Source organism: Rosa rugosa, chromosome 6 (assembly GCF_958449725.1).
Source record: "Rosa rugosa chromosome 6, drRosRugo1.1, whole genome shotgun sequence".
NCBI classification, from domain to species: domain Eukaryota; kingdom Viridiplantae; phylum Streptophyta; class Magnoliopsida; order Rosales; family Rosaceae; genus Rosa; species Rosa rugosa.
The window spans coordinates 19392625-19417897 of record NC_084825.1 but is presented as its reverse complement, the minus strand read 5'-3'; the positions used below and the strand labels follow the sequence as shown (position 1 = coordinate 19417897).

The window sequence follows — 25273 nt, the reverse complement described above, 5'->3', positions numbered from 1 at the left end:
TATTTCCTTCATGAAGTAGCACTGATCGAAGATCAAATGTTCTTTTTTCATTTTTATAATTTGTAATTGCATTGATTTATGTCTCACAGGAATTTTTCTATTTTCCCATCTTCATCTATTTCAAGTGAAATTGCAATTTTGACTCCAAAAACTTGTTTCTAAAGAGATCCCATCAACTCAAATGATAACTGGTATGCCCAATCAGATGACCACAACACACAACCAAACCCAAGGACCTGAATTATATACAAGCACCAAATATCAAGATATTGAAGCTATTCCCTGTGTAGTTAGGAGTCCCAAGGAAAGCACTTGTCCATTCCATGTGTAACGGAAACCATGAAGTCTCAAGAACCAGTCAGCAGTCACTTTCTTCTCAGAAAAATCTACTAAAGCCGATGAGCTTATTGCTGTTACCACTGACCTAATAGGTACACTTCTCAGTTTCTATGTCTCTCTATGTAAATATTCACTTGGATGTCTCTATTCCGCAAATTTTATTTACTGATTTTTTTTTCTGTGTTTCTCTTATTATTGGCTTATTGCTTTTCCGAACATTGCATTTGTTCTAACTTATAAGCAAGACAATTTGATTGGCAATGCTTCAAATATCCAATTTGCATAATGAACTGATTAGATGCTATATATTTCTCATTCACCACTCTGTTTATCTTGTATTTTCCACATTTAATCTTGTGAAACTTTGTATAAATGTGAGAAAAATTTTAGATTTAGTAGTGGAGATTACTTTTGAGTTTATTGAAAGATATTTTAACCACTTAATTGTATGTTGAGAAATTATGCACTGTGGGTTAATGGATGGAGACAACTCTTTTCTCCCTACAATGTTTTCTACTTAATTTTATATTAATGACAGTCGCAGAAATTGAAATATAACGCAACGAAACTGCACAGAATGTCAGCAATGGCAGATATTAGATTATTGACAGTGATTAGTTTCAAAATAACACAATTTTGCACAGAAAGTCAGCAATGGCAGCTATTAGATTAATGACAGTGATTACTGGTTAGTATGAAGTATATGAATTATTGAAATAGAGCCTAACAAAAGTGCCTGGAACTTCACTCTGGTTTTTTTGACGTCTATGTGCCAACAGTTCTTGATCCAACGGATAAGAATGCTTAAATTTTTGCGCAATTACACATCAACCTGCAAACTGACTTTTAGATCAGCAAAATCTCTATGCCTCCTTTCTCCAACAGCCTCATCTGTGTTGTTTCCACATTCAAGTGTTTATTCTCATATATGCTTCGAACAACTCCATTTTATATGTTGCAGAAAGCCAATAGTTGCAAATCATAATCACATGTTGTTTAGTTTGAGTTATTGAATAATATGTTAAGAAAGTGCTTGGAGCTTTTCTGGAGTTTCTTCTTTTTTATCTTTGCATTGCCACCAAGAGTATTGTCCCGAGAGATGAGAAGTTCCTAATTTTTGTGGAAATCAAACCTGAACTTGAGCTCTGATCAGATCAGCATAATCTCTGTTTTTGATCTCTATTCTGACAGACTGATCTGCTTTCTTTCCCCTTACTTGTTTCAGTTGTTTGCTAAGAACTTGTAAGTCTTTTTTTATTGTTTTATCATCTATGTAGTACTTAGTTTTGTTTTGAATTTTGTTCTTAATTTCTAATCACAGAACCCAGTAACCATCTTTTATTTATTTTTGGCAGGTCTCCATTTTCAAATTAATTTGAATCTGGAGAATTTTTTGGTCCCAAGGAAGCGTGCTTTTACCTGTAGATCTGAGCAGTTATGGCTACCTCTTCCTTTTCTTCTTCTGTCATCCGTCCAAAAGAAAAGTATGATGTCTTTCTCAGTTTCAGAGGCCAGGATACTTGCAGGACCTTTACCAGCCATCTTCATGCTGCTCTGATAAAGAGGAAAGTGGAAACCTACATTGATTACAGACTTGAGAGAGGAGATGAAGTTGGACCCGCCCTATTAAAAGCAATCAAGGAATCAAAGATTTCTGTGATCATTTTCTCGAAAGACTATGCTTCTTCCACATGGTGCTTGGATGAACTTGCTTATATACTGGAATGCAAGGAAACACATGGACAACATGTTATACGTATTTTTTATGAAATAGAACCATCACAAGTGCGCTACCAGACTGGATGTTATGAGACTGCATTTGCTACACATGAACAAAGGTTGAAGAACAAGACGGACAAGGTGCCCAAGTGGAAGGAAGCTTTAGTAAAAGCAGCCAACCTATCTGGGTTTGATTTAACTTCAAAAACTGTTGGGTAGCTCTCTAACTTGTACTAATTTCTGCTTTTGACTAATGGATTAAAGTTAGAAAAAGACATTTATGATTAACTATAAATTACCTGTACCTGGTCATTTGTGGTAGGCATGATTCCGATTTAGTTGAGCAAGTCGTCAAAGATGTGTTGGCTAAATTGAATCGTGAATCATCAAGCGATTTAACTGGTTTGGTTGGAGCTGAAGACCGCATTAAGAAAATTTTATTGGAATTAGACATTATCCCAGATGATGTTCGTGTTCGCTCTGTTGTTATCTGGGGTATGGGTGGTATTGGCAAGACCACGCTTGCTGATGCTGTATTTCACGGACTCTCTTCTCAATTCGAAGCTCACTGTTTTCTTGAAAATGTTAGGGAACGATCAGGTGCCAAAGGAGCTTCCTCTCCTGAACTGTATCTTTTGAGAAATGAACTTCTTGGAGAATTACTAGGGGTCAGGAATTTAGCTATCCATACTCCAACTATAGGTGCTTTTTACAAAGAGAGGCTCCGCAATACAAAAGTCCTTGTTGTTCTTGATGACGTGAACCATTCAAGCCAATTAACATTTTTACTTGGAGAAGTTTCATTTGGTCCAGGAAGTAGAACAATTATAACAACTCGAGATATGCAACCAGTTAGGAAGACTCTACTAGTGAAGGAAGTAGCTGGCCATGATGTTAAGATGTACGAGGCGGAGGAAGTAAATGGTGTTGAGTCTCTTCAGCTCTTCCATTCAAATGCTCGCACACATTGTACAGCAAATCCAGAACTTTTAGAGCAGGTGGCAGATCATGCTGCAGGAGTTCCATTAGCCCTTAAAATTTTGAGTTCATTATTCCTTCAATGCCAGAGCAAAGAAGAACAGGAACTTTTGTGGGAGAAATTGAAAAAGTTTCCTGATGATGACCTTCAAAATGTGTACAGAGTAAGTTTTGATGGATTAAAAGGAAGCATGTTTTCACAAAAAGGAGAAACTCCGTGATGCAAAAAGAATGTTAGCTGCCTGTGGTTTATTTCCGGATGTTGGAATTAAAATTCTCACTGATATGTCTCTCATATCAATTAAAGACAACTGCATATGGATGCACGATGTGATCCAAGAAATTTGGGAGATAGTCCGGGAAGAATGTACTGAAGAGCCAGGAAAACGCAGTAGGTTTCACAATGGTGAGGACGTCTGTCATGTATTGAAAAGGAATATGGTAAGAGCTCAATGCATTGACTTTTCTTTTGATAAATCATATGAATTTTCAGTGGATACAGTATATTAATGTATCGATACATCAAGTAGACTATGTTCAATACAGATGTAGACTAGCTCAGTACATGGGTAGACATGCATGGAGTTAGTCTACCCTTATACTGAGCTAGTCTACATCTGTATTGAATTTAGTCTACTTGATGTATCGATACATTAATGTACTGAAGTATTTTCCAAATAACTAGCTAAAAGATACTATTTTCTAAAAAACTAGTTAGATGGATTTTCACAAAATACTGTAGCTTTGAGGTTTTTCTTTTCTTTTCTTTTTTTCTTCAGGGAACTGCCAAAGTACAAAGCATTTCCAGCAGGAATTGTGTTAACACAGTAATGTTGGATCCTCAAGCTTTCACAGGGATGCATAACTTAAGATTCCTTATGCTTAGATTTATACATCTTGATGACAAGGCAAATCTAGAGTATCTGCCTGATGCCCTTCAATATCTTTTTTGGCATAGTTACCCTTTGAAATCTTTTCCATCAAAGTTTTCTCCAAACAATCTTGTTGAGCTTCATATGCCCTGGAGCAAACTCAAGAGACTTTGGAATAAAGGCCAGGTATATATGCTTAAGTTAGTATTTAAATGCATTAAATATAGTGTATGGATAAGTTATATTATTCGGGTTTTAGTTATTCTTGATTTCCTTTTCTCTTTAATTTGCTACAGAATCCTGATAAGTTGAAAAGGATCGATCTTAGTTTCTCCATTTTCCTTGCCAATGTTGGAGAGCTGTCAAATAGTGAAACGTTGAGAGTATAAATCTTCAAGGCTGTAGTAGTTTGGTTCAAGTTCCGGATTTGTCAAAGTGTGTGTACATTAAGAGTATAAATCTCCTAGGCTGTGCAAGTTTGGTTCAAGTTCCAGACCTGTCAAAGAGTGTAAACATTGAGAGTATAAATCTTCAAAGCTGCGCACATTTGGTTCAAGTTCCTTCATACTTTCAAAAGTTTACCAAGCTTACTTATCTGAATTTGGGATGTTGCTCGAAGATTAGTGTTCTACCAAAGTTACCAAGCAAGATGGAGTTCTTAGATTTAAGTGAAACTGCAGTAGAAGAATTGCCTCCATCAATTTTTTCTCTTGAAAAACTTCTTAAATTGAATCTTCATGGATGCAGCTCCATTAAATATCTTTCGAGCAGTCCATGGAAGATGAAATCCCTGAATTATCTTTCTTTGAGCGAGACATATAGAAACGGTGCCCTTGTCATCGTTCAAGTGTATGACTGGGGTCATTTCAGTTGACCTGAGTGATTGTCATTGCCTTGTCAGTCTCCCAACCGACATTTGTGAGTTGAAATCTCTTCAGAGACTTGATCTCTCTCGTTGCCGTCGTTTCACAAAATTTCCGGAAATTGCAGAGCCTATGGAACATCTGCAGTATCTTAATTTAAGAGAGACGAAAATTGAAGAGCTGCCGTCATCGGTTGGGAATCTTGTTGGGCTTAAGACATTAGATTTATCTCACTGCACAAGCCTTGAATTACTCCCAAACAGCTTCTACAATTTAAACCTTCTGGAGTGGTTCTCACTTGAACGCTGTTACAAGCTAAACAAATTGCCTCTCTCGTTCATTTTGTGCTCTTTGGTAAATCTAAACCTCGGAAGCTGCAAATTGTTAGAAGAAATTCCCGATTGCTTTACTAGCTTTCCCGCACTGCAAGTGTTAGATCTAAGTCATACCATGATTGAGACCATACCTCCCAGCATCAAACAAGTTTCAAGGCTCAAGCATCTGTTCCAAGATGGTTGCGAGTGGCTTCAATCTTTGCCAGTGCTCCCATGTCTTCTGAAAAAGTTGGGTGCAAGTAAGTGTACGAGACTTAAGACTGTGTCGGTTTCAGTGACTGCACAGACAGAAGGTTTGGATCAAATAGTTTCTGAGAAAAAGAGGACCGAGAGACATACATATTATGGTTGCGATAGTTTGTATAAAAATGCAAGGAGCAACATAATGGATGATGCACACTTCAGAATTATGCAAATGGCAACTGCTTGTAATCTTGTAAGTCTCTCTCTCTCTCTCTTTCTCTCTCTCTCAAATGTTGAATAACCAATTAACCATGATGTTTATATATGGTATGTACCTGCAGAAACGTTTATCATCTGGTAAAGTAGAGTTAATGTGTCCGGGACTAAATGAAATTCCGAAATGGTTTAGCTGTCAAATGGAGGGATATTCAATGAATATTAAGCTTCCTCTGCATTGGTCTGATGATTCAAACTTCTTGGGTATTGCTCTCTGCTCTGTTTCTGCAATCCATGAAGATCTCCATCATCCTGAGTATCAATGTGAGATGATTCTCAAAACCAACAATGGTGAAACCCATAGTGTCAATTTGGGAAGTAGCGAGCGCTTCGGGACTATGGACCTTAAGGGTGAAACAGATCACGTGTTTGTGTGGTATAATAAAGTCCATGAAATTTCAGATGAAGCAAAATGGTCTTTGGAAGCCTCTTTTGACTTCTATATAGAACAGAATCGTGAACGGTCAAATAACGTGAAAAGGTGTGGGGTCTGCTTTCTGTATGCCCAAGGCCAAGATGATGATGCTCCGAAATTTGAAGTCATTCGTCCACAACAACTTACTACAACTAGGAGACGCCGCGGCCGCTTTGAGGATGATGCTAGTGGAAGTCAACTGTTTTGTCACTGCTTTGAGGATGATGCTGGAAGTGAAACTTATGGTGAGTATGATAGTGTCAATATTCAAACAGTTCCCTCATCATCATTCATGTGTATGACTAGGATCATTTCACTTGACCTGAGTAATTGTGATCGCCTTCTCAGTCTCCCAACCGACATTTGTAAGTTGAAATCTCTCGAGAGACTTAATCTCTCTAGTTGCTGTAGATTCACAAAATTTCCGGAAATTGTGGAGCGTACAGAACATCTGCAGTATCTTAATTTAAGTCAGATGAACATTAAAAAGCTACCCTCATCGATTGGGAATCTTGTTGGGCTTAAGATATTAATTTTAACTTCCTGCAAAAGCCTTGAATTACTCCCAGATAGCTTCTACAATTTAAATCTTCTCAAGTGGTTCTCACTTGAGGGCTGTGTCAAGCTAGAAAAATTGCCCGTCTCCTTCATTTTGTGCTGTTTGATAAATCTGAGCCTCAGAGGCTGCATATTGTTAGAAGAAATTCCCGATTGCTTCAATAGCTTTCCCACATTGCAAGTCTTGGATCTCAGTGAAACCATGATTGAGACCATACCTCCCAGCATCAAACAAGTTTTTGGGCTCAAGTCTCTGCTACTAGATCAGTGCAAGCGGCTTCAATCTTTGCCAGTGCTCCCATGTCTTCTAGAAGAGTTTGATGCAAGAGAGTGCTGGAGACTTAAGACAGTGCCAGTTTCAGTGACTGCACAGACACAAGGTCTAGATCAAGTACTGTCTGGGAAGAGGTACGAGATCCATTCATTTGTTGGTTGCGTTAATTTGGATAACAATTCAAGGAGTAACATAATGGATGATGCACACATCAGAATTATGTGAATAGCAACTGCTTGTAATCTTGTAAGTCTCATTTTTTTGTAATCAGAGCAGTAGATCTCTGCTCTTCGGTAGTCATGCTTTCACGAGTTTACTAACCATGATGTTTATATATGGTATGTACCTGCAGAAACGTTTATCATTTGGTAAAGTAGAGGTAATGTGTCCGGGAAATGAAATTCCAAAATGGTTTAGCTGTCAAACGGAGGGACCTTCAATGAATATTAAGCTTCCTATGCATTGGTCTGAATGTCTGATGATTCAAACTTCTTGGGTATTGCTCTCTGCATGCTCTGTTGCTGCAATCCATGAAGATCTCCATCATCCCAAGTATCAATGTGAGATGATTCTCAAAACCAACAATGGTGAAACCCATAGTGTCAATTTGGGAAGTAAAGCGCGCTTCAGAACTATGGAGTCATTTGAGCATGTATCAAATAAACATAGATTTTTTTTTTTTTGTTAAGGGTAAATGGAAAATCTCTCCACAGTATAAGATAAAGAATTAAACTCAAAAAAAAATAAAAAATAGATGAAAATAGCACCCAAAATCTATGAAAGACCATTTCAGCTCAAAACTCCCTAAATAAGCTAAACAAACCTCTATTCATTTCATGGACTATTGCTCCTGTACCTAGGAATCTGTTCAAGGATTGCAAGGGGGTTCTTTATTTTTGGACGATACAGCCTTTAAGCATTTGATCTTGACCATATCCTCTATCATTTGATTTATAACTTCCCTCGAAGAAATTTAAAATAGTTTCAGTTTTAAAGTTGCATGTCTTGTGCAGTCGCATGCATAAGATGTCTCAACCAGATAATTAGATGTATTAACTAGACAGTTCTGTTAACTCCTTGAGCTCAGTGCAACTTAAAACTCCACGCGACTTCTCAAATACTCTCTTTGATACCATTCTCTAGTAATTTGAATGCTGATTTTTTCAGTGAATGAGGATTATCTGCTCTGGAAACAAATACTAAGAATTTACTTGAAGAACAAATATCAACCAAAAGCGAGACAATAAACATTAAGAGACGTCTAATGGCTTGATGCAGTATGAATTTCATTCTTAAATTTCCCTTCTATGACATGTCAGGCCTTTTGAATCCACACAAGGGGAACAATATTTGATTAGTATGTTTCTCTGACCGAAGGGCAAACCACACATGATCTTTTAGTCAAAAAAAAAAATGAAGATTTCATTTTCTTGATGTAGCTAGTCAAAAAGTGGAGGAAAATGACAAACGACAGAAGGTTGGAATAGAGAAAATTATGGTCAGCAAGATGAATACTGTGTTAGTAATTTGACTGACGAACCTGCTCCAAAAAGGCCGGTCGGCAAGTTTGATGCCATTCATTGAGAATAGAACAGCTTGGAGATGCATCTAATCAACTAGAATGAAACGCTCTAGTATTCTATAATCAAGGTTTCTGCTTTGATTTGTCTTTCTTTTTTTGTTTTTGATTTTTTTTTAATTTCCTTTTTTAAGAAAAATTTATACACTTGATTTGGATGAATTTCCAGTTCTCAATGTCCTTATTCAAGTCTCTTGCTACTTTTGTCATTTTTTTTTTGTACTATATTTGTTAATTGTTTCTAGATTTTAGGGCCATTCCATTGAAGGCTATTCATTCATTCCTTCAGTCCAGACAAGCTAAGAATGCCTGTATTTCAGAACTCGAAAAATGACAGTCATCATCATCATCGTATATATCATCAGTAGTCAAACCAAAGAATGCCTCAACTTCAGGATCAAAATACGCATATGAAGTATCATTAGGAGAATTAGTAATGGAATTATTAGTCTCGTCGACCTGAACAGTTTGAATCTGATCATCACTAGCAGATAACGGTTGACCAGCTGAGGCCATGAGATCATCATTACTGCCCTCCTTCTCAACCTCAACAACCTCAAGCTGATCATCAGTAACAAATGAGGGAGCAAATGAAGTCATGAGATCATCATTGCTCTCCTGCTGATCATCAATATAACAGAGCTCATCGATATCAAATAATATTTTAGATTGATCAAACTGCTGCTCAAACAAGTAAGAGGTAGAGGGCAACATTAGTTGTTGTTTTTGTTTAGGAGGTTCCATTTTTTTTCTTTTGAAAGTCTTTGTCTTTGTGTTTATATCCTCCTCATCCTCACTGAATTTCATCTTCCTTTTGTTGCTAATAATATTGTGGCTCTGATTCAGAGGAGCAGGAGAAGTTGGGGGTGGAAGTTTTCTGGGATTTTTTCTGAGGGTGCAGAGTACGAGATCATTACTGTGAGATGTGATCTGGTACTCCTGCATCAACCAAGCCCCATTTTGATGTGGATCAGATCCACCCTCATACCAAAATTCTCTCTTAATTCCAACAACACTATCATCAGCAGCAACAACATTTTTTGAATACTGGGCACTCCATGTTCCCAATCCCACTTTTCTATCAATTTTTTTCGCTTTGGGATTCAATTTCTTGCGGTGAGTGAAGAAATATAGAGGTTCTTCCTCCTCCTCCTTCATAGGACTGTTGGATTGGGCACGGAACATGTCCCAAATGAGGCAGGGCTCATTTTTGCCATAGAAATAGGGAAAATCAAAGATTGGACTCGAGCGAAACTGATCAACCATGGCAACCCAGTTGTGGAGGTAGTAAGCCACCAATTCCAGGTCTGTAGGATGAAATCTGTAACCAACTGGGTAAGCACCCGATTCCATGGTGAATTTGAGAATCAATCAAAGTTTCTTTCTTTGGCGAATTGGGGGAACTTGAAAGAGAATTAGGGTTTCGAAAATTTGGGATTGAAACAGAAAGAGAGACTTTTTTTTTTTTTTTTGAGAATGAAGAAAGAGAGAGACTTTGTGAATCGGAGAAACCAGGAATTACGAGTTAAGTGAGCAATGATACTGAGAGAGAGAGAGAGAGAGAGAGAGAGAGAGAGAAAATATTACCGTTGGTGTTGCCAGTTGATTGCCATGGAGATCGCGTAAATTGCACGCGGCTGATGGTTTATTATTTTTGACCGTTGGGGAATGAGTGGTGCTGTCTTGTATTTTAATTTTTGTTCAAGTAAAACCCTAATTTGTGTTTGGCCCAAACTCTAGGTTATTTGACCTAGTGGTAATATGGTTTAATTAGAAGACTCTAGAGATTATCTTTCCTTGTATGATTCAGACTCTATGCATTGTAATCCTCTATATAAAGAGGCCCCTATTATCAATGAGAATACACAGCAAATTCGTCTCAATTTTAGTTTCTCTACAACACGTTATCAGCACGAAGCCCTAACCCTGAAACCTTAAATTCGTAGTCTCCAAATCCCAGAAACCTCCGCAGCCCACCTTGAAGCTCTCAACTCCAGGAGTCCAGAACCGGCGGCCCCACCCCCAGAACCGGCAGGAAAATCACCAAATCGGGCACCGGAAGTGACGCAACTCTCTCTGCCCGGTTCAAAGGTTTCCTCAACGCCTCCTGCAGCCATCTTCCACCAGTAGCAGCGCCTTGTCCCCAGATTCCGGGAACCGGAAAATTCATCATCGGAACAGGCTTAGAAACATCCGAACCGCCCTCCTGAAGTCCCTGTGTCCTGAACCGCCGCTTGCTCCTCCACCAGAAGCCTCTGCCTCTGTCCCTATCAGCCCAGCCCAAGACGCTCAGTCTTCAGCCCAGAACGATCAACTCGGCCCAGAAGGACCAGTCAAGCCCTCGGCCCAAAGTCAATGACAAGTTCGGCCCAGAAGACCAAGGAGCCCAGAGGCTTGATCCGCGTCAGCACCCAATCAGCGTCCACATCAGCAGCCTACTGCCACGTCAGCAGCTCGATCAACATCGCCGGTCAACCGTCGGTCAACCACCGCCGGCAACTTTTCCTGTGAACTTCTTGCGACTTTCCGGCCAGCTACAGTAACTTTTCGGGTCAAAAATTTCCGACCACTTTTCAAGGTAAATTTTTCTAAAAGTTTCCGTTTTTGAAGTTTTTCATTCTTTTCTTCTTTTCTCGGGGACTTCCAACATCCTTTCTTCTGCCCCCCTTTCTTCTTCATAGAGGAGACCAAATAGCCGAACTGTGGAGGTTCGTGCTCACTCCAAGCTTGGAGCTTGTTGAGATCTCCAAACTTAGAGTTTGTAGAGAATTTACGATCGACCATAAACATCATTGTTTCGATCTAATCCAACCCCTCTTGGAATCGAATTTCTTGGAAGCGACTACGCTCAAGAATTTTATATGTTTTCGTGGTAGCTTTTACGCTCCTAAACTAACCCTAATTTCTTGTTCTCTTTCAGGAAGAGTAACCTGAACAAATTGGACTTTGCTCCATTGGGGACAACTGGCTCTGGATATCACAAGTGGGTTCATGATGTCCGCCAGTATCTCAAGGCCAATGGAATTCTGGATACGATTCTCGAGCCAAGTCAGGACGTGCTAACTGTTGAGCAAGCTCAAGCTTTGGAAGCAAATAGAGCAGCCTTAGAGGCAAATAAGGCGAAAGCCATCATCCTAATGACTCGTCATATGGATGATTCGCTCCAGTACGAGTGTATGAATGAAGAAGACCCCAGAAGGTTGTGGGTCTCACTCGAAGAAAGATTTGGCAACGTCCGTGACTCCCTGCTTCCTGACCTAGAAGTGAGATGGCATAGCCTACGCTTCTGTGATTTCAAGTCAGTTCTTGACTACAACTCGGAAGCACTTCGCATTAAATCCTTAATGGAATTCTGTGGTAAAGAGATCACAAATGCGATGTTGATTGAGAAGACTCTCTCTACCTTCCCCGTCTCTACATTGATGGTTGCTAAGAACTATCGAATCGATGTTGCTGCAGGACGAATCACAAGGTTTCATGAGCTCATTGGAGCTATGAATGTCGTTGAAAAGCATGACAACATCCTTGTGAAGAACTATAATTCGAGATCCGTGGGAACAGAGCATATTCCGGAATCCAATTATAGTCGCGCCCCAAAGAAAGGGCACCAAGAGCTAAACCCTAATCTTAGGGATACATTTGGACGTTCTGGTCCATATAATCGCTCTACTTGGGAAGGTAACCGCCAAAATAAGCGAACACGGAACCGAATAGGTCAACATGGAAAGAGAGAGGGAGGCAACGCCTCTGGCCATGTTGGTGGCGCCACCAACACTAAGAGCCATCTAAATGATGCTTTCAAAGCGCCTCAATCAATGGAGTTCGAGTAAAGAGATGTATGTTCTCGATGTGGAGTGTCTGATCATTGGGCACACATTTGTAGAGCTCGTGAAGAACTGGTCATCGCCTACAAAGCATATTGTGAAGCAAGAGAAGCTCACTATGTGGAACAAGAAGATCAAGAAGATGATCTAGAGTGAAGGGTTGAAGACTACAAATCTGGCTGGGATCAATAGATCGCCAATTCTGTTTAAGTCTTTATTTTTCCAAGAGATGTAATAGGCAATTGCCATATACTTTGTAGTAAATGCCAATGGTTTAGTCTTTCTTCAAAGTAGGCTCACCCCAAAGTAAGTGTGATGTCTAGGAAAGTTTTGAGATTAGTGGTACTTAAGCGAACCTTGCTCCACCGACATCTCTTTACTCACCTGGTCACATTCATTTTGGAATTACCGAAAGAAGTTAGACTACTGCCATTGTTTTGCATTAGCTAGCATTTTGGATTAGATTTTCTTTGGTCAAAGAGACAATGATGTGACTCCGTTGGCTTATGAATAAAATTTTGAGTTCTTTTCATTATGACTCTATTTTAATTTTGAGCATATTACTTTGTGACTACGATGGCTGGGCCATCAGAGTTAATTCAAGGACATGGAATAGCCCAAGTTCCCCTTGCCAAATGACACCTTGATTAATGTCACAGAAACTCTCTACGCTCCTAGGGCAAATCGCACCTATGGATAGCCGACGGATTCCATGCGAAAATGCATGTAGAGAACGGTAATGAGTTCCTTTACAATACCTCTAATGATTGCGAACAAAGGCGCATTTTAGAGAAGTTTATGTGTCTCTCTAGTGGACTCTATGTCACTATTCGAGCTATTAAATCCAATGAAGTTATGAGAGAAGATCTCTTGGATTTAGACACATATTGGCTTTGTCACGACAAGATAGTTCATCCTGGTCGTGATATGATGCTCCGTATACTAAAGACTTCACACGGACATCCATTCTTCAGAGTGAGAAGAAGCAAGAATCGAAAATTGATTCCTGGACTTAGCAAGACCGCAACAATTGCAACATCTGGCGCTGCAGCCGTCTTGGGGCGCCATAGGGCCGCCCAAGTCCCATGTGATGACGTCATCAATGCCGCCAACCATGAGCATGACGCCATGGTTGTTCCTCCCAATGGCCATGACGCCATACATACTAATTCCCATGGCTCCAACGCCATGTTGGGAGATGTAGTCACACACTTTGCTTCAAATAGCGTTTCAGACGCTCAGGCCCAACCAAAATCTTCGTTGGTTACTTCTAAAGCCTCTCGCTCATTTTACAAAGCCCATTCCTTAGGGAAACTAGGACTGAGACCGTCCTATGCAAAGGATATGAAAATACTCATTATGTTCTTACATAGAATCCGTAGGGATTCTCTGGACTGATTCAACCAACTTGCGGATGTTTAAAATATCTCATGATGTTGGTTGACACCCAAACACGCTGGTCACGTGTTGTGCCATTGTCCACTTGTAATGCTGCTTATGAAACACTCCTAGCACACATCATATGACAACGGGCTCACTCCCCGGATCATCCTATTCCGTCAATTGGACTTGACGATGCTAGAGAGTTTGCATCGAAGACTTTCGATGGTTGTTGCATTTGGGACTGATGTTGGACATCATATTCCCATGAGCACACCCAAATGGTCTCGCGGAAATAACTACGATGGTAGTCCGGACATTGGTAATGCGCACCAACCTCCTTATATCCGCTTGGGGTGATGCAATATCGCATGCAGCTATGCTAATTCGTCTACGACCCACTGCCACTCAATCTACCTCTGCGTTACAGCTAGTGACTGGGTACAAATATAGTACTTACGCATATTTGAGTGTGCCATTTATGTGCCAATTGCGCCGCCACAACGCTCTATAATGGGTCCTTACAGACGAATGAGCAACTCAATTGGATTTGAGACTCCAACAATCGTCCGCCACTTAATGCCCTTGCATGGTGATCTCCTTACCGCTAGATTTGCGGACGTCACTTTGATGAGACAGTCTTCCCGTCGTTAGGGGGAGATAAGAACACAGATGTTCAGCAGGAACGACAGGAATTGTCGTGGCCTGTCCCCACTATGTCTCATCTCGATCCCTACTAAAGTGACAAGATCACACAAATATGCTGCAAACATGCCTGCAAGGATGGACGTCCCTACGAGAGGACGTAGCGCCACCCTACACAGAGGTAGGCATGGCGCCAACGCCATAGATGGTGGCACTTTGGCGTTACAGGTCATGGCCCCAGCTAGGATGAGTGGGAGGCCCGTGGGTTCGAATGATACTTTGGCACACTCCAATCCTTTGATCATCGACACTCAAAATCCGTCTCATGAGTATCTTCCGGGTTATGGTTATCGTTGGGGGACGCCTCAACGTCAGAACCTATTCCTGAGAATATAGAGCTTTATAAAACTTACACTAGTGCACATGAGATGTGGGATAGAAAATCCATCATAATTGATGATGTAGTTGCACATTTCGTTGCGCATGAGTTTGTTGAGTTTGATGATATCGAACCACGCTCCGTTGATGAATGAATGCCAACGTAGAGAAATTTGGCCTAAATGGAAAGATGTGATCCAGGTTAAGTTGGATTCTCTAAACAAAGAGGAAGGTTTTTGAGCCAGTAATGCCAACACCTCCTGACATAAAACCTATTGACTAATGGGTCTTCGTTAGAAAGCGTGATGAGAAAAAGATATGGCAATCTCTCCTTATGGCGCAAGGCTTCTCACAAAACGCCTTGGAACCGACTACGATGAGACATATTCTCTCGTAATGGATGTCATTGCACTCTACTACCTTGTCAGTTTGGTAGTTTCCAAATAACTGAACATGCAGCTTACAAATGTGGTCACTACGTATCTCAATGGGGATCTAGATACGAAATACATGAAGGTTCATGGTGAACTTCATTTACCCAAGTCAAGTGGCTCTAGACCACGGAGCGCGTTTATAATAAGATTGAAACGCTCACTAAAGTGACTACTTGATTGGGAAGGGATATGCCCACGCTTTTCTATAACAAGTTTCGGATTCTGTTGCGGTTCATGTTGGACATGATCTTCATTGGAAGCCCTTAAAGACTTAAGGGAAACCGCTGAACACTTGAAATCCGATTTTGAGATGAAGGATTTTGGGAGAACACGATTATGTCTCGGTTTGGAACTTGAGCATCGTGCTGATAGATGCTTAGTCATTTTGACAAGGTCAAGCCTTCAAGCACCCCCATGATCGTCCGTAGTCTTGATCCTGAAAAAGGATCCTCTTCGTCCAAAGGATGATGACGAAGATGTGTTAGAGGCGGGAGTGCCTTACTTGAGTACAATAGGCGCATTATTGTACTTAACTCAATGCACAAGACCAGACATCTCATTTGAAGTGAACTTGTTAGCTAAGGTATAGATTTGCGCCAACGCGACGCCATTAAATTGGTATAAAAGATATCTTTCGATACTAGAGATGTACGACTGATATGGGCATGCTCTATCCCTACAGAAAGATGATGGATTCAGACCCATCACACACCAGGAACGCCGCCAACATTGGCCTGCGTCCATTATCCCCATCCCAAAACGACATGTGTTTTGGAAGGTCTTGCTGACATTGGGTATCTCTCTAACCCACACAAAATGTCATTCCCAAACTGGTTAAGTGTTCACCATGGGTAAAGACCGTGATATCTTGGAGGTCTATAGAATAGACCTTAGTCGCTATATCTTCGAACAATGCATAGATCATTGCTCTTCACGAAGTGATTCGTGAATATATATGGATTGGATCCATAGTTACGCAGGTTCGAACAATTGTGGTTTGAAGTCTACCACAGATGAGCCTACGAGCATATAGGATAATGCTGCTTGTTTTGAAGCAAGGCTGCATCAAAAGCGACAACACCAAGGATAATCAGCAATAACAGACTCTCCTCAAGATCAAAGTGAACTAGGTTCAATCTGAGGACAGTGTGACAGACTTGCTCACTAAGTCATTGCCTAAATTCCACTTTCGAGAAACATGTTGGTAGCATCGTTTGCGGAAGTTATCCGAACTCCCATGATCGTTGTCATCAGGGGGAGATGCAGACATCATGGGGAGATGTTTACATGTATGGTATCGAAACGTGAAGGGTGTGTTGTGCTCTTTTTTCCCTTCGACCGAGGTTATTTTTGTCCCACTGGGTTTTTGTTACTCGGCAAAGTTTTTAATGAGACAACGAGAGAAGCACCGCGTTTGGGCAACACAAAGGGGAGTGTTCAAGTAAAACCCTAATTTGTGTTTGACCCAAACTCTAGGTTACTTGACCTAGTGGTAATAGGGTTTAATTAGAAGAATCTAAAGATTATCTTTCCTTATATGATTCAGACTCTATGCATTGTAATCCTCCATATAAAAGAGGCCCCTATTATCAATGAGAATACACAGCAAATTCCTCTCAATTTCAGTTTCTCTACAACAATTTTTTCTTTTTTCTTTTATTATTTTTGTTTAAAAAGGACCCGAGAGTAATTGTAAGAATTTTTTGGGACCAAAAAAGAAGAAAGCTTTTGAGAGGTTTGGATTCTGGGGGTTGAAAATTAAAGTGGGATCTCTAAGTGGTTCCGGCTCAATTTTGTTTCTGGTGCGACCCAGCGAGATACAAGAATTTGGGAATACAATGGTTCAAGTCTATTCATAAGTCTGGGCAGACATTAAGGTAATTACAAGACACCCAATTTCACCTGATCCCCAATTTAAAACTCGTGTTCATTTTCCATTCCATAGTCCATTTGTGTTCATATGTGTATTATTACTGTTCTCAACCCATCGTCACTTGATACCCATTTTGAGTTACGAAGATAATGCGAATTCTAGTGTGGTTTTGGAGAAATGTGTTGGCTCTTTGGTTGGTGGTCAGGTTTCAAAGGGGGGTTCAGAAGGCGTTTCAGATTTAAAAGCTAGAATACCCAATTTTGTTGAGGACAGAGGTGCGTATGTTCCCAAAACGGGTTTTGGTTTGGATTGTGTGGGAATTGGACAAGTTGAGTTCAGGCTTGATGATTGTGTTTTATTGCACTCTTACTTGGTTCCAGTGGTGTCATTTGTTAGGATGGATGCTCCTTTACATTGAGGGACGCAGCCGAAGTGGGGTAAGCCAAAAGCTTTTCACGAGTTGAGGGTGGAGCTTTGCTTGGTTTCTTGAAATCCCAATTAAGTTTTCAGCTTGTGGGTGTGGAATCCGATGAGGAGGTGCTAAGGGTTTGTAGGCAGTATTTTGGACTGGAAGATGGTGAGCACATCGAAGTTTGTGTTGGAAATGCATTAAAAGTTATTGATAAACTTGCTGGTGCTTGTGAGGTAGAAAATGGTAGGGATGGTCTAATTGCTCCGCCATTGGAGTTTGTTTGGAAGCATTTTCTTTTGTCCATTAGATCAGTTCTTTGTGATAATGGAATCCTTTCTGTAAGTGTCGTTCCTCCAAATACCTCATTTTGCAAGACATTGATTCATGAGTTTCAAGAAGTTTTTAATGAGTTGTTTGAAATAGATGTGGGAAATGGGGAAAATTTTATTCTTATTGCTGTGGCATCGCCTCTCATGCCTTCTTGTGATTGTGAGAACTGTTTCCTCAACAAACCAGGAATGGCTATATCAGGGGCATACTTGAATTCCATAAAGAACATCTAATGTGGAGTGAGCCAAGTACTGGACTGTTTTTTCATTGTCTACAGGTCAAAGGTAACTAAACTAAACTTAACGCTTTATCTTTTTCATCTTTGATTGTATCCCTAGGTTAGATTATCATATAGTGGACGGTTTTACTAAGATTCTATGAATATGTGAGGGACCAAGAAAAATGAAAGACAGGCCTTGCTGGGGGTGGGGGAATAGAGAGTTAACGAAGGTACATTAAAAGTTCTAGCTACTTTCAGTATAAACATTTTCATGAATCAGACCTTGTGTATATGACTTATCAAAACCAGCAAAGTTTTGGTTTGTGTGTGTATATCACTTGTTTCCTATGTCAATTCAAATAAAAAGAAAAAAGGACATGATTTGGTTTTGCTGTCCATAATCATTTGAGGTCCTCTGGTTTTTGAAGGCCATCAACTCCTCTTGGATGGTGCTCCTTTATTCTTTAATTGGGTTTTCAGGTTGTGGGTGTGGAAGCTGATGAGGAAGTGCTAAGGGTTTCTAGGCGGTATTTTGGGCTAGAAGATGGAGAGCATATCAAAATTTGTGTTGGAGATGTATTAAAAGTTTTTGATAGACTTGCTGGTGCCTGCGAGGTAGAGGTTGGTCGTGACATGGGCAGTGCCAATGATGTTGATACTAAATTTGATGTGATTATGGTTGATTTGGATTCAACTGATGCTAGGGATGGTCTAATTGCTCCGCCATTGGAGTTTGCTAGGAAGCATGTCCTTTTGTCAGCCAGATCAATTCTCTCTGATAATGGAATCCTAGCTATAAATGTGATTCCTCCAAATACATCAATTTACAAGACATTGATCCATGAGTTTCGAGATGTTTTTTATGAGTTATACGAAATAGATGTGGGAAATGGGGAATATTTTATTCTTGTTGCTGTGGCATCTCCTCTCATGCCTTCTAGTGATTGTGACAACTGTTTCCTCAACAAACTTGGAAAAGCTATATCTGGGGTATACTTGAATTCCATAAAGAATATCTAAGCTTTAATCCTATCTTTGTTAAAGGGAATAGCTATCGGTAGGGGGAAGACATAGAAGGAACCATTCTTTCTTATGTTGGGATCTGATCTTTCAAATCTGTTTTCGGGTAACTGATTGACTGGAATAGGATGCTGGACAGGTCATTTGGGGAAATTGATAAATAAGTGAGTAGTGAACTAGTGATGAGCCAGGAAGATTTGGACAGTAGCATTAATGGCTATATCGAATGTGGAGCTGACCAAGTAAATGGACTATTTTTGCATTGTCAAGTGGCCAGAAGGTAGCTAAACATAACTCTTTATCTTTTTTTTTTAAAAATTTTTTTTTTTTTGATCTTTTATCATCAGCAAGGGTTGATTATCAAATAGGCAGTTGCAGTGTTTAGTGTGTGCCTAGCCTTTTTTTTTTTTTTTGTGTGTTTTGTTTAATCAACACCTGATGAAACTGGAAAAACAGAGACAGGCTCGGCCAGGAGAGAGGGGAAAGTAGAGAACTTACAACGTGATATTGAAGTTCCAGCTACTTCTAGTATACACATTTTTATGATTTACCTTATATATTCATTAATACAAGCTAAGTTTTGTTTTCTGTCCGTGTACCATGTGTCTGCTGGTCAATTTCAGATAATGAAAAATAAAATAATACAATGAAGGACATAATCTTGGTTTTTCTGTCCATCATCATTTTAGGTCTTCTGCTTTTCGAAGGCCATCAACCCCTCTTTGGTTGTGCTCCTTTATTCCTTAACGAGGGAGTGGTTTTCTGGGAATAGTTATGGTGGTTGTATCACTTTACAAAAACAACCTTTTCTCAAGCCATGAGTCATGATTCAAGTTTTCCATGATTGTGGACCTCTGAAACACCATTCAAATTGCAACTCTTTCTTGATTGTGGCTTTATTAGAATCTTTCTGTGGTTTGCAATATATCTAGGATCTGAACCCAAAGATAAAAAGGACCTATGCTGGATACTAGTTTTGTGTCCTTATGTTCAGATTGAGAAGAAAATCCAGGCATTAAGTAAACTTTGAAGGGTAATTAGGAGGGATCTAATTTATGAAATCCTTTTCAGATAAGAGGCTGATGGAAAATTGGATGAAGAATTCAGTGGTTATGAGGCTGGAACAATGATTTGGGCCGCAGCAGAGTTACTGACATTGAATGTGGAGGCAGTCACAGATTGATAGCAGATGGGGGAATTAGGGAGTAAGGACAATTGTCAAGGACTGGACTCATTTTCTTCTTCTGTAAAGGTCACAAGGTAACAAATTAACTTTGTTTCTCTTTTGTGTTTGCTCTATTTAATTGGTAATTTATCAAATAGATAGTATATAATAGTGGGTCTCAAATTTATAGAAGACCTGAAACTGATCTTGTTCTTGAAAAGAACACAAAGAATACCAGAAGGGAAAAGGGCGAGGGGTGGCGACAGAGAGAGATAGAGTAAAGAACTAAAGGAGAAATATTAAAGCTCCAGCAACACATCTGGTATATCACAATTTCATGAATCATGGGTTCTTGTGAGTGCTTCTTACATTAAGAAAAAGAAAAAAGATTAATTGTTTCTGCATGTATGATACTCATTACCTAAGCACCATTTAGTAAGATTTGTAATGTCGTTGATAAGTTCTATGGTCAAGTCCCACAAACTCTTTGTTGTGCTCGTTATTGATGCACTTTTTTTTTTCTTAATAAATATGGCTGTTGTGTTTGATCGTTATTTATAGGAATACTAATTGAACCATGACTTAGAAGTTATAATAATTTTGAATCTCTGAACTACCATTTGTTTAGCTAGTCTTTATTGAGTCTGTCTTTATTCCAATCTTTCTGCATTTTGGAATAGTAGAAGTACTAGTCTAAGTCTAAGTCTATTACAAGGCATGAACGAATGATAATGCACATGCTTCTTTAAAATTAGAAAGATATGGTAATGCATATGCTTCTTTTGTTTGAATAATTGTTGAAGAACAAGTTTATAATAATTTTGGATATCTGAACTACCATTCAATTGGCAAAAATTTATTGTCTGTGACACATTTTACAATTTTTCTAGGTTTTGGAATAGTAATAGTACAAGTCTTGCTCTAACTCTATACTGGGCATGAAGGATGATAATGCATATGCTTCTCTAGAATTAGAAACATATATTGAAGTTTTGGAGTCCTGGTTGCTGTTGTATCTGATATTTTGCTGGTTTGTTAATTATAGCTTGTGGATATCTTGTGCACCGTTCTGTGCATTCTCTTTTTCAATGACTTGTTTGTTATAACAAAAATTAGAAACATAAATGAGAGAAAAATATTAAAGGAAATGTGTGGGGAAAATCAGCTTTCTTGCATCTAGTTCTCGGCCTGTTTACTTTTCTCATCATCATCATCAGAAGCATCAAGAGCATTGCCTAAGGACCGCTTGGAACAGATGCTTCCCAAGAAGCTACCTACTCCTTATTCAGCTCCCTCCGAAGGCACAAATTCTGCAACAAAGTCTTCTTCCAAAGCCTTCGAAGCTCGTAGGAACCTCCCTTCATTAGATGGAAAGGTCTAGAAACAGTTTTATATATGAAGAGTTTAGTTTCAATTCTATCTCTAACTGCAAAAAAAAATGCAATCCGCGGCACTGTGCTGATCAAACGGAAGCATGCAGAGATTTTAAATCAGCTTATGCACCGAACCATACCCTTGTAGATTTCTTTTGACTTTAGTCTGCTGGTACAGCCTCTTGTAAAGATAGGAAAGTAGATTCATTATTGGACAGGCTGAATTAGCAATCATATTTTGGGACAGTTGCGAGATATGGAGCTTCTTTTATTTTGAAATAGGCATTGCTCATGGCCATATAATCATATATCACTTAAATTATTTTCTTTTTACTTCTTCCATATAGCAACATCTTTGTGTAATCTGTATTTAGTTTCCTACAAATTAAGTCTGGTGATGCCTTGATCAAGACAGATCTATTTTTGAACTACAACTTAATGTGTTTAAGGTCTGTGTGGGATTTCACTTCTGTTTCTTCACAGGAGGGTCTATATGGATTTTTCTGCCGAGGAAAGCTAAAGTTTCTGACTAAATACATTTTTTTTGTTCCTGTCTCAAGCCAGTTTTGAATAACAAACATGTCCTGGTGTTATGAGCTTGTGTACAAGATAAAAAATAGATATCACAAATACCCACGCACTTCTTTTTGGCCTAAATACACCAGAAGAGTTTGTTTTTTTTTTTTTTTTTTTTTTGTATCCATACAAATACTTGCTTACAGTTTCAACTTGAATGAATCTAGTGCTGCATATTGACTCCAGTAATGCTTTTTCCTCAACAAAAGGGATACCATTTGCCTGCCAATACATAAGACTCCAATGTAGGCTGATCTATATCTGTCAGACTCTGAACTGAACTAACAAAACCAACACAGAACACAGTACCTTTTTCTAGCTTACACTCAAAAGAAGTCAAGTGAATCTAGTGCATGTCTGCATGACAATGAGAACTGCCCTGCATGGCTGCATTGGATTCAACTATTACCACAGACGGGCCATTGTCCTTATTGAGCTTAAGCCCCATTCCAAAGTCAAAAATAATGCACCACCATATACGCATTAAAAGTGAGAAAAAAGAAAAACAAATGAATTAGATTTTATGGGTATGTAGGGGCGCTTAACTGAAAAAATTCTCTAGTTGGCAAACCAATTTTGTTGTCCAAGTCTAGAGACTTGCGATTAATGCAAGTACTCGATATTACACGGTAAGATTGGAAATTCTACAGAATTTCCTGTAATTAAACGTGCAGATAATTAGTCAATGGCCAGCTAATAATTCAATTAGAGCATTACATAACTATTTGTAAACGGGAACAGAACTCACTTGAATGGCTACCAGAAAATAACTTGGAGCAGTTATGGAAAACAATAAGATGCATAGCTTGTTTAAAAAAGCTTGTAATGTGGACAATATACAAACATAAAAGAATCCATAGTCCAAATCTCCACACAAGAAAAGAAATGAAAACACTTTGGTCTTTCCAGCTTTACACTTGCTCTTTCCATGAGCTGGACACAATCTTGGAATGTCAAACTTTCTGCAAAGCAAATAAAAAAGACAAACAAAACATGTTATCGAAAGAAAATGATGATGTATTTACTATGGCTGGTGAAACTAACTTAAAGGAATTTAGTGTGCGGTCACAGCAGGCAAAATATAAGCTTTCAGCACTTTCTAGTTTCTACTTTCCTAAAAGGAAAAATAAAATAAAAATTGAGTACCTTCTACTAGAATAGCTTATATGATGAAAGCTTAGTAAAGTCATGCAAAAATAAGACAAAGTTATGTACCTTTGGCGATCCACGCCTCCATCTCGTTTGGACTCTATAAGTTTCACAGGAACAGAGTTCAATCTCAGTGTGTTTCTAGTTGAGTATGGTATACAAGACCATGTGGCAATGTCTTTAATTCCTTGCAGCTATCCAAGGATAAGAACTGAAGATTCGGCACCACCCCACTGCAATTGTTGAAGCTAGCATTGTAAAGCCTCTGTCGCCGAAGTCCAGTCACCGGTCGCCGGAGTCCGCCACCGAAGTCAAGCAAGGTCTCCAATGACTTATTTCTCTAAGTGACAAAAAAGGAGAGGGCAAAATTGTCTCAAAAATAAATAAAAATGAATTAAAAAATAAGCGGAATCTCTTAGAGTGTTTGGGTAAGTGGACAATTTTTAAGCTAAAATTGGGTAAATGATCATTTCCCCAAATAGATATTTTATACCAAAATCATTCCGCTTATCCCCAATTATACCATGGTTATGAAATAACACCTAGGAAAAGGCACCTTTCTCTCTAACAATACTATTGTAAATGTTTCAATTTTATGGCTCTCCGTCTCCTAACTAACCCTAGCCGCCATGGCTGGGGAATCCATCTCCGGTGTCCGTCACCATCGCCAAGCAGTCCCATCTCTGCCTCTCGTTGTCTTGCGGCAATTCAGCGTCAACTTGTTTTGACATTTCTTCAACCCCAATTCCATCTAAAGAAAGGGATCGCCTTGAGTTTCAATTTGTCTCACCGAAAGAGATTCGGACCTGATGACAATCCGGGTCGGATTCAACCTCCTAGAGGGCGACTAAAGGACTACGGCGTGTGGTGTATGACTGCACGGGCGGCTGAGGTCTGGTGCACATGTGCAGCGGCGATCCGAGCTACAAGGGTGGTGAACGGTCTTGTGGCGTTGCAGTTTCGATATGGTCCTAGTGGCTCTGTCCTAGAGGCGCTGATGGCTCAATCACGGCGGAGGAAGATCGAGATCCGACCTGAGGGCGGTGCAACGAGCGTAGCGGTGGTTTTAAGGCAGATTACCGGCAACGTGGAAGCTGCACATGCTCTCAAGCTGGAGGTCTCGACGGCAAGAGCGGCTGGGGGCCGGCGGAGAGCAGCGACGGCAGTTCGGGCAGGCAGAGGGCTGTCCAGATCAATCTGGAGGCCAAACGCAAGGGGGAGGCCCAAAACAGCCTGGGTGCCCAACTTAGTTTGGTGCCCTAGCTGGTTTTGGACAATTCTGGACCTGGGCCCTAGTGGGCTGTCTACGACAGCAAAAAGTGAACTTTCTGGGTTGGTCTCCGCTACTGCTATGTGGGCTACTATAAGGCATGCACATTTCGGGTTTCGCATTTGGGATCCAGGCGATTTTAGTCTTTTGTATTTGGCCTATTTACTATGTCTTAGGGTTATCATGGTTTATAGGCTTATATGTTCCTTATGGCGCACTGAATGTCTAATGAGTGGTCTATCCCTATGTACCACCGTGGTACCACCACAACTTCTTGTCTGCCCATTGTTTGGCTCCAATTTTGCTGCAGCTGGTCAACAGTCTCTTTTCTGCGCGGGCGTGCCAGCACCGTTTGGGTGCGGTCGTCGGGGATGTCCCTTGACCTGACTTCTTTCAAGCAATTGTGGACGAGGAGAGCACCAACCTCGTCGTGGGATTCTTTGTGCCTCGTGGTGAGGACTTTTGCTGAGCTTCTTGAAAATCACCAAATCGATACTCGATGTTGTAGATCGAGCAGAGCGAGAACCACCGGGAAGTGAGGAGAACTTGCTAAAGCGTGACTTTAGCTTGGCTGGGTTGCTAGGGCGTTACCCTTGCTTGGCTGGTTCTGTAACCGTTGTGGTCGCGGCACTACCGTCGGCTCCCGAGGAGACTAGGACCGAAGCACGTTGACAGAGGGTTTGGTGGCACTGAAAGTCGGCTTCTGAGAAGACTAGGACTAGGAGTGAGATCACCGCTAAGAGAAAGAGAAGGAGAGGGAGAGGAGTTGCTCTTAGAGAGGTTTGCTCTAGAGAGAACTTAGATCATCTTAGAGATGTTGTTGTTGAATGTGA

General features: G+C 40.0%; 3 protein-coding genes across 5 annotated transcripts; 2 read left to right on the top strand and 1 right to left on the bottom strand.

The window, feature by feature from the left end:
• Positions 1–80: 80 nt before the first annotated feature.
• Positions 81–7573, top strand: LOC133717755 (disease resistance-like protein DSC1). Of its 3 annotated transcripts, none has more exons than XR_009849919.1 (5): positions 81–431; positions 1695–2273; positions 2381–3477; positions 3816–4094; positions 4205–4743. XR_009849919.1 is itself a non-coding variant. In XM_062144477.1 (5 exons), exons 3-4 carry the CDS (start codon positions 4760–4762, stop codon positions 7035–7037), a joined length of 2190 nt encoding a protein of 729 aa, XP_062000461.1. In that variant the 5' UTR covers positions 3267–3477; positions 3816–4094; positions 4205–4759; the 3' UTR covers positions 7038–7058; positions 7165–7573. The 3 variants fall into 3 exon arrangements, 1 of the variants encoding a protein (XP_062000461.1); XR_009849918.1 differs by lacking the exon at positions 81–431 and adding an exon at positions 769–1581; XM_062144477.1 differs by lacking the exons at positions 81–431; positions 1695–2273 and adding exons at positions 5631–7058; positions 7165–7573 and having other exon boundaries at positions 3267–3477; positions 4205–5542.
• Positions 7574–8676: 1103 nt separating this feature from the next.
• Positions 8677–9744, bottom strand: LOC133716344 (NAC domain-containing protein 2-like). Its single transcript, XM_062143053.1, has one exon. The coding sequence runs from the start codon at positions 9742–9744 to the stop codon at positions 8677–8679; it is 1068 nt and encodes a 355-aa protein (XP_061999037.1).
• Positions 9745–12935: 3191 nt separating this feature from the next.
• Positions 12936–21778, top strand: LOC133716343 (uncharacterized). Its single transcript, XM_062143052.1, has 5 exons — positions 12936–12951; positions 16913–17342; positions 17375–17897; positions 18362–19187; positions 19979–21778. Exons 1-4 carry the CDS (start codon positions 12936–12938, stop codon positions 18905–18907), a joined length of 1515 nt encoding a protein of 504 aa, XP_061999036.1. The 3' UTR covers positions 18908–19187; positions 19979–21778.
• Positions 21779–25273: the final 3495 nt, after the last annotated feature.

Excerpts from the sequence above, each read along its gene's own strand:
- LOC133716344 (XM_062143053.1), bottom strand. The coding sequence starts at position 9,744 with ATGGAATCGGGTGCTTACCCAGTTGGTTACAGATTTCATCCTACAGAC.
- LOC133716343 (XM_062143052.1), top strand. Across the intron at positions 17,343-17,374 it reads ATGGATGCTCCTTTACATTG|CTTTTCACGAGTTGAGGGTG; the intron begins AGGGACGCAGCC and ends GTAAGCCAAAAG. Across the intron at positions 17,898-18,361 it reads TGAATTCCATAAAGAACATC|TTTCAGGTTGTGGGTGTGGA; the intron begins TAATGTGGAGTG and ends CTTTAATTGGGT.
- LOC133717755 (XM_062144477.1), top strand. The coding sequence starts at position 4,760 with ATGACTGGGGTCATTTCAGTTGACCTGAGTGATTGTCATTGCCTTGTC. Across the intron at positions 5,543-5,630 it reads TGGCAACTGCTTGTAATCTT|AAACGTTTATCATCTGGTAA; the intron begins GTAAGTCTCTCT and ends ATGTACCTGCAG.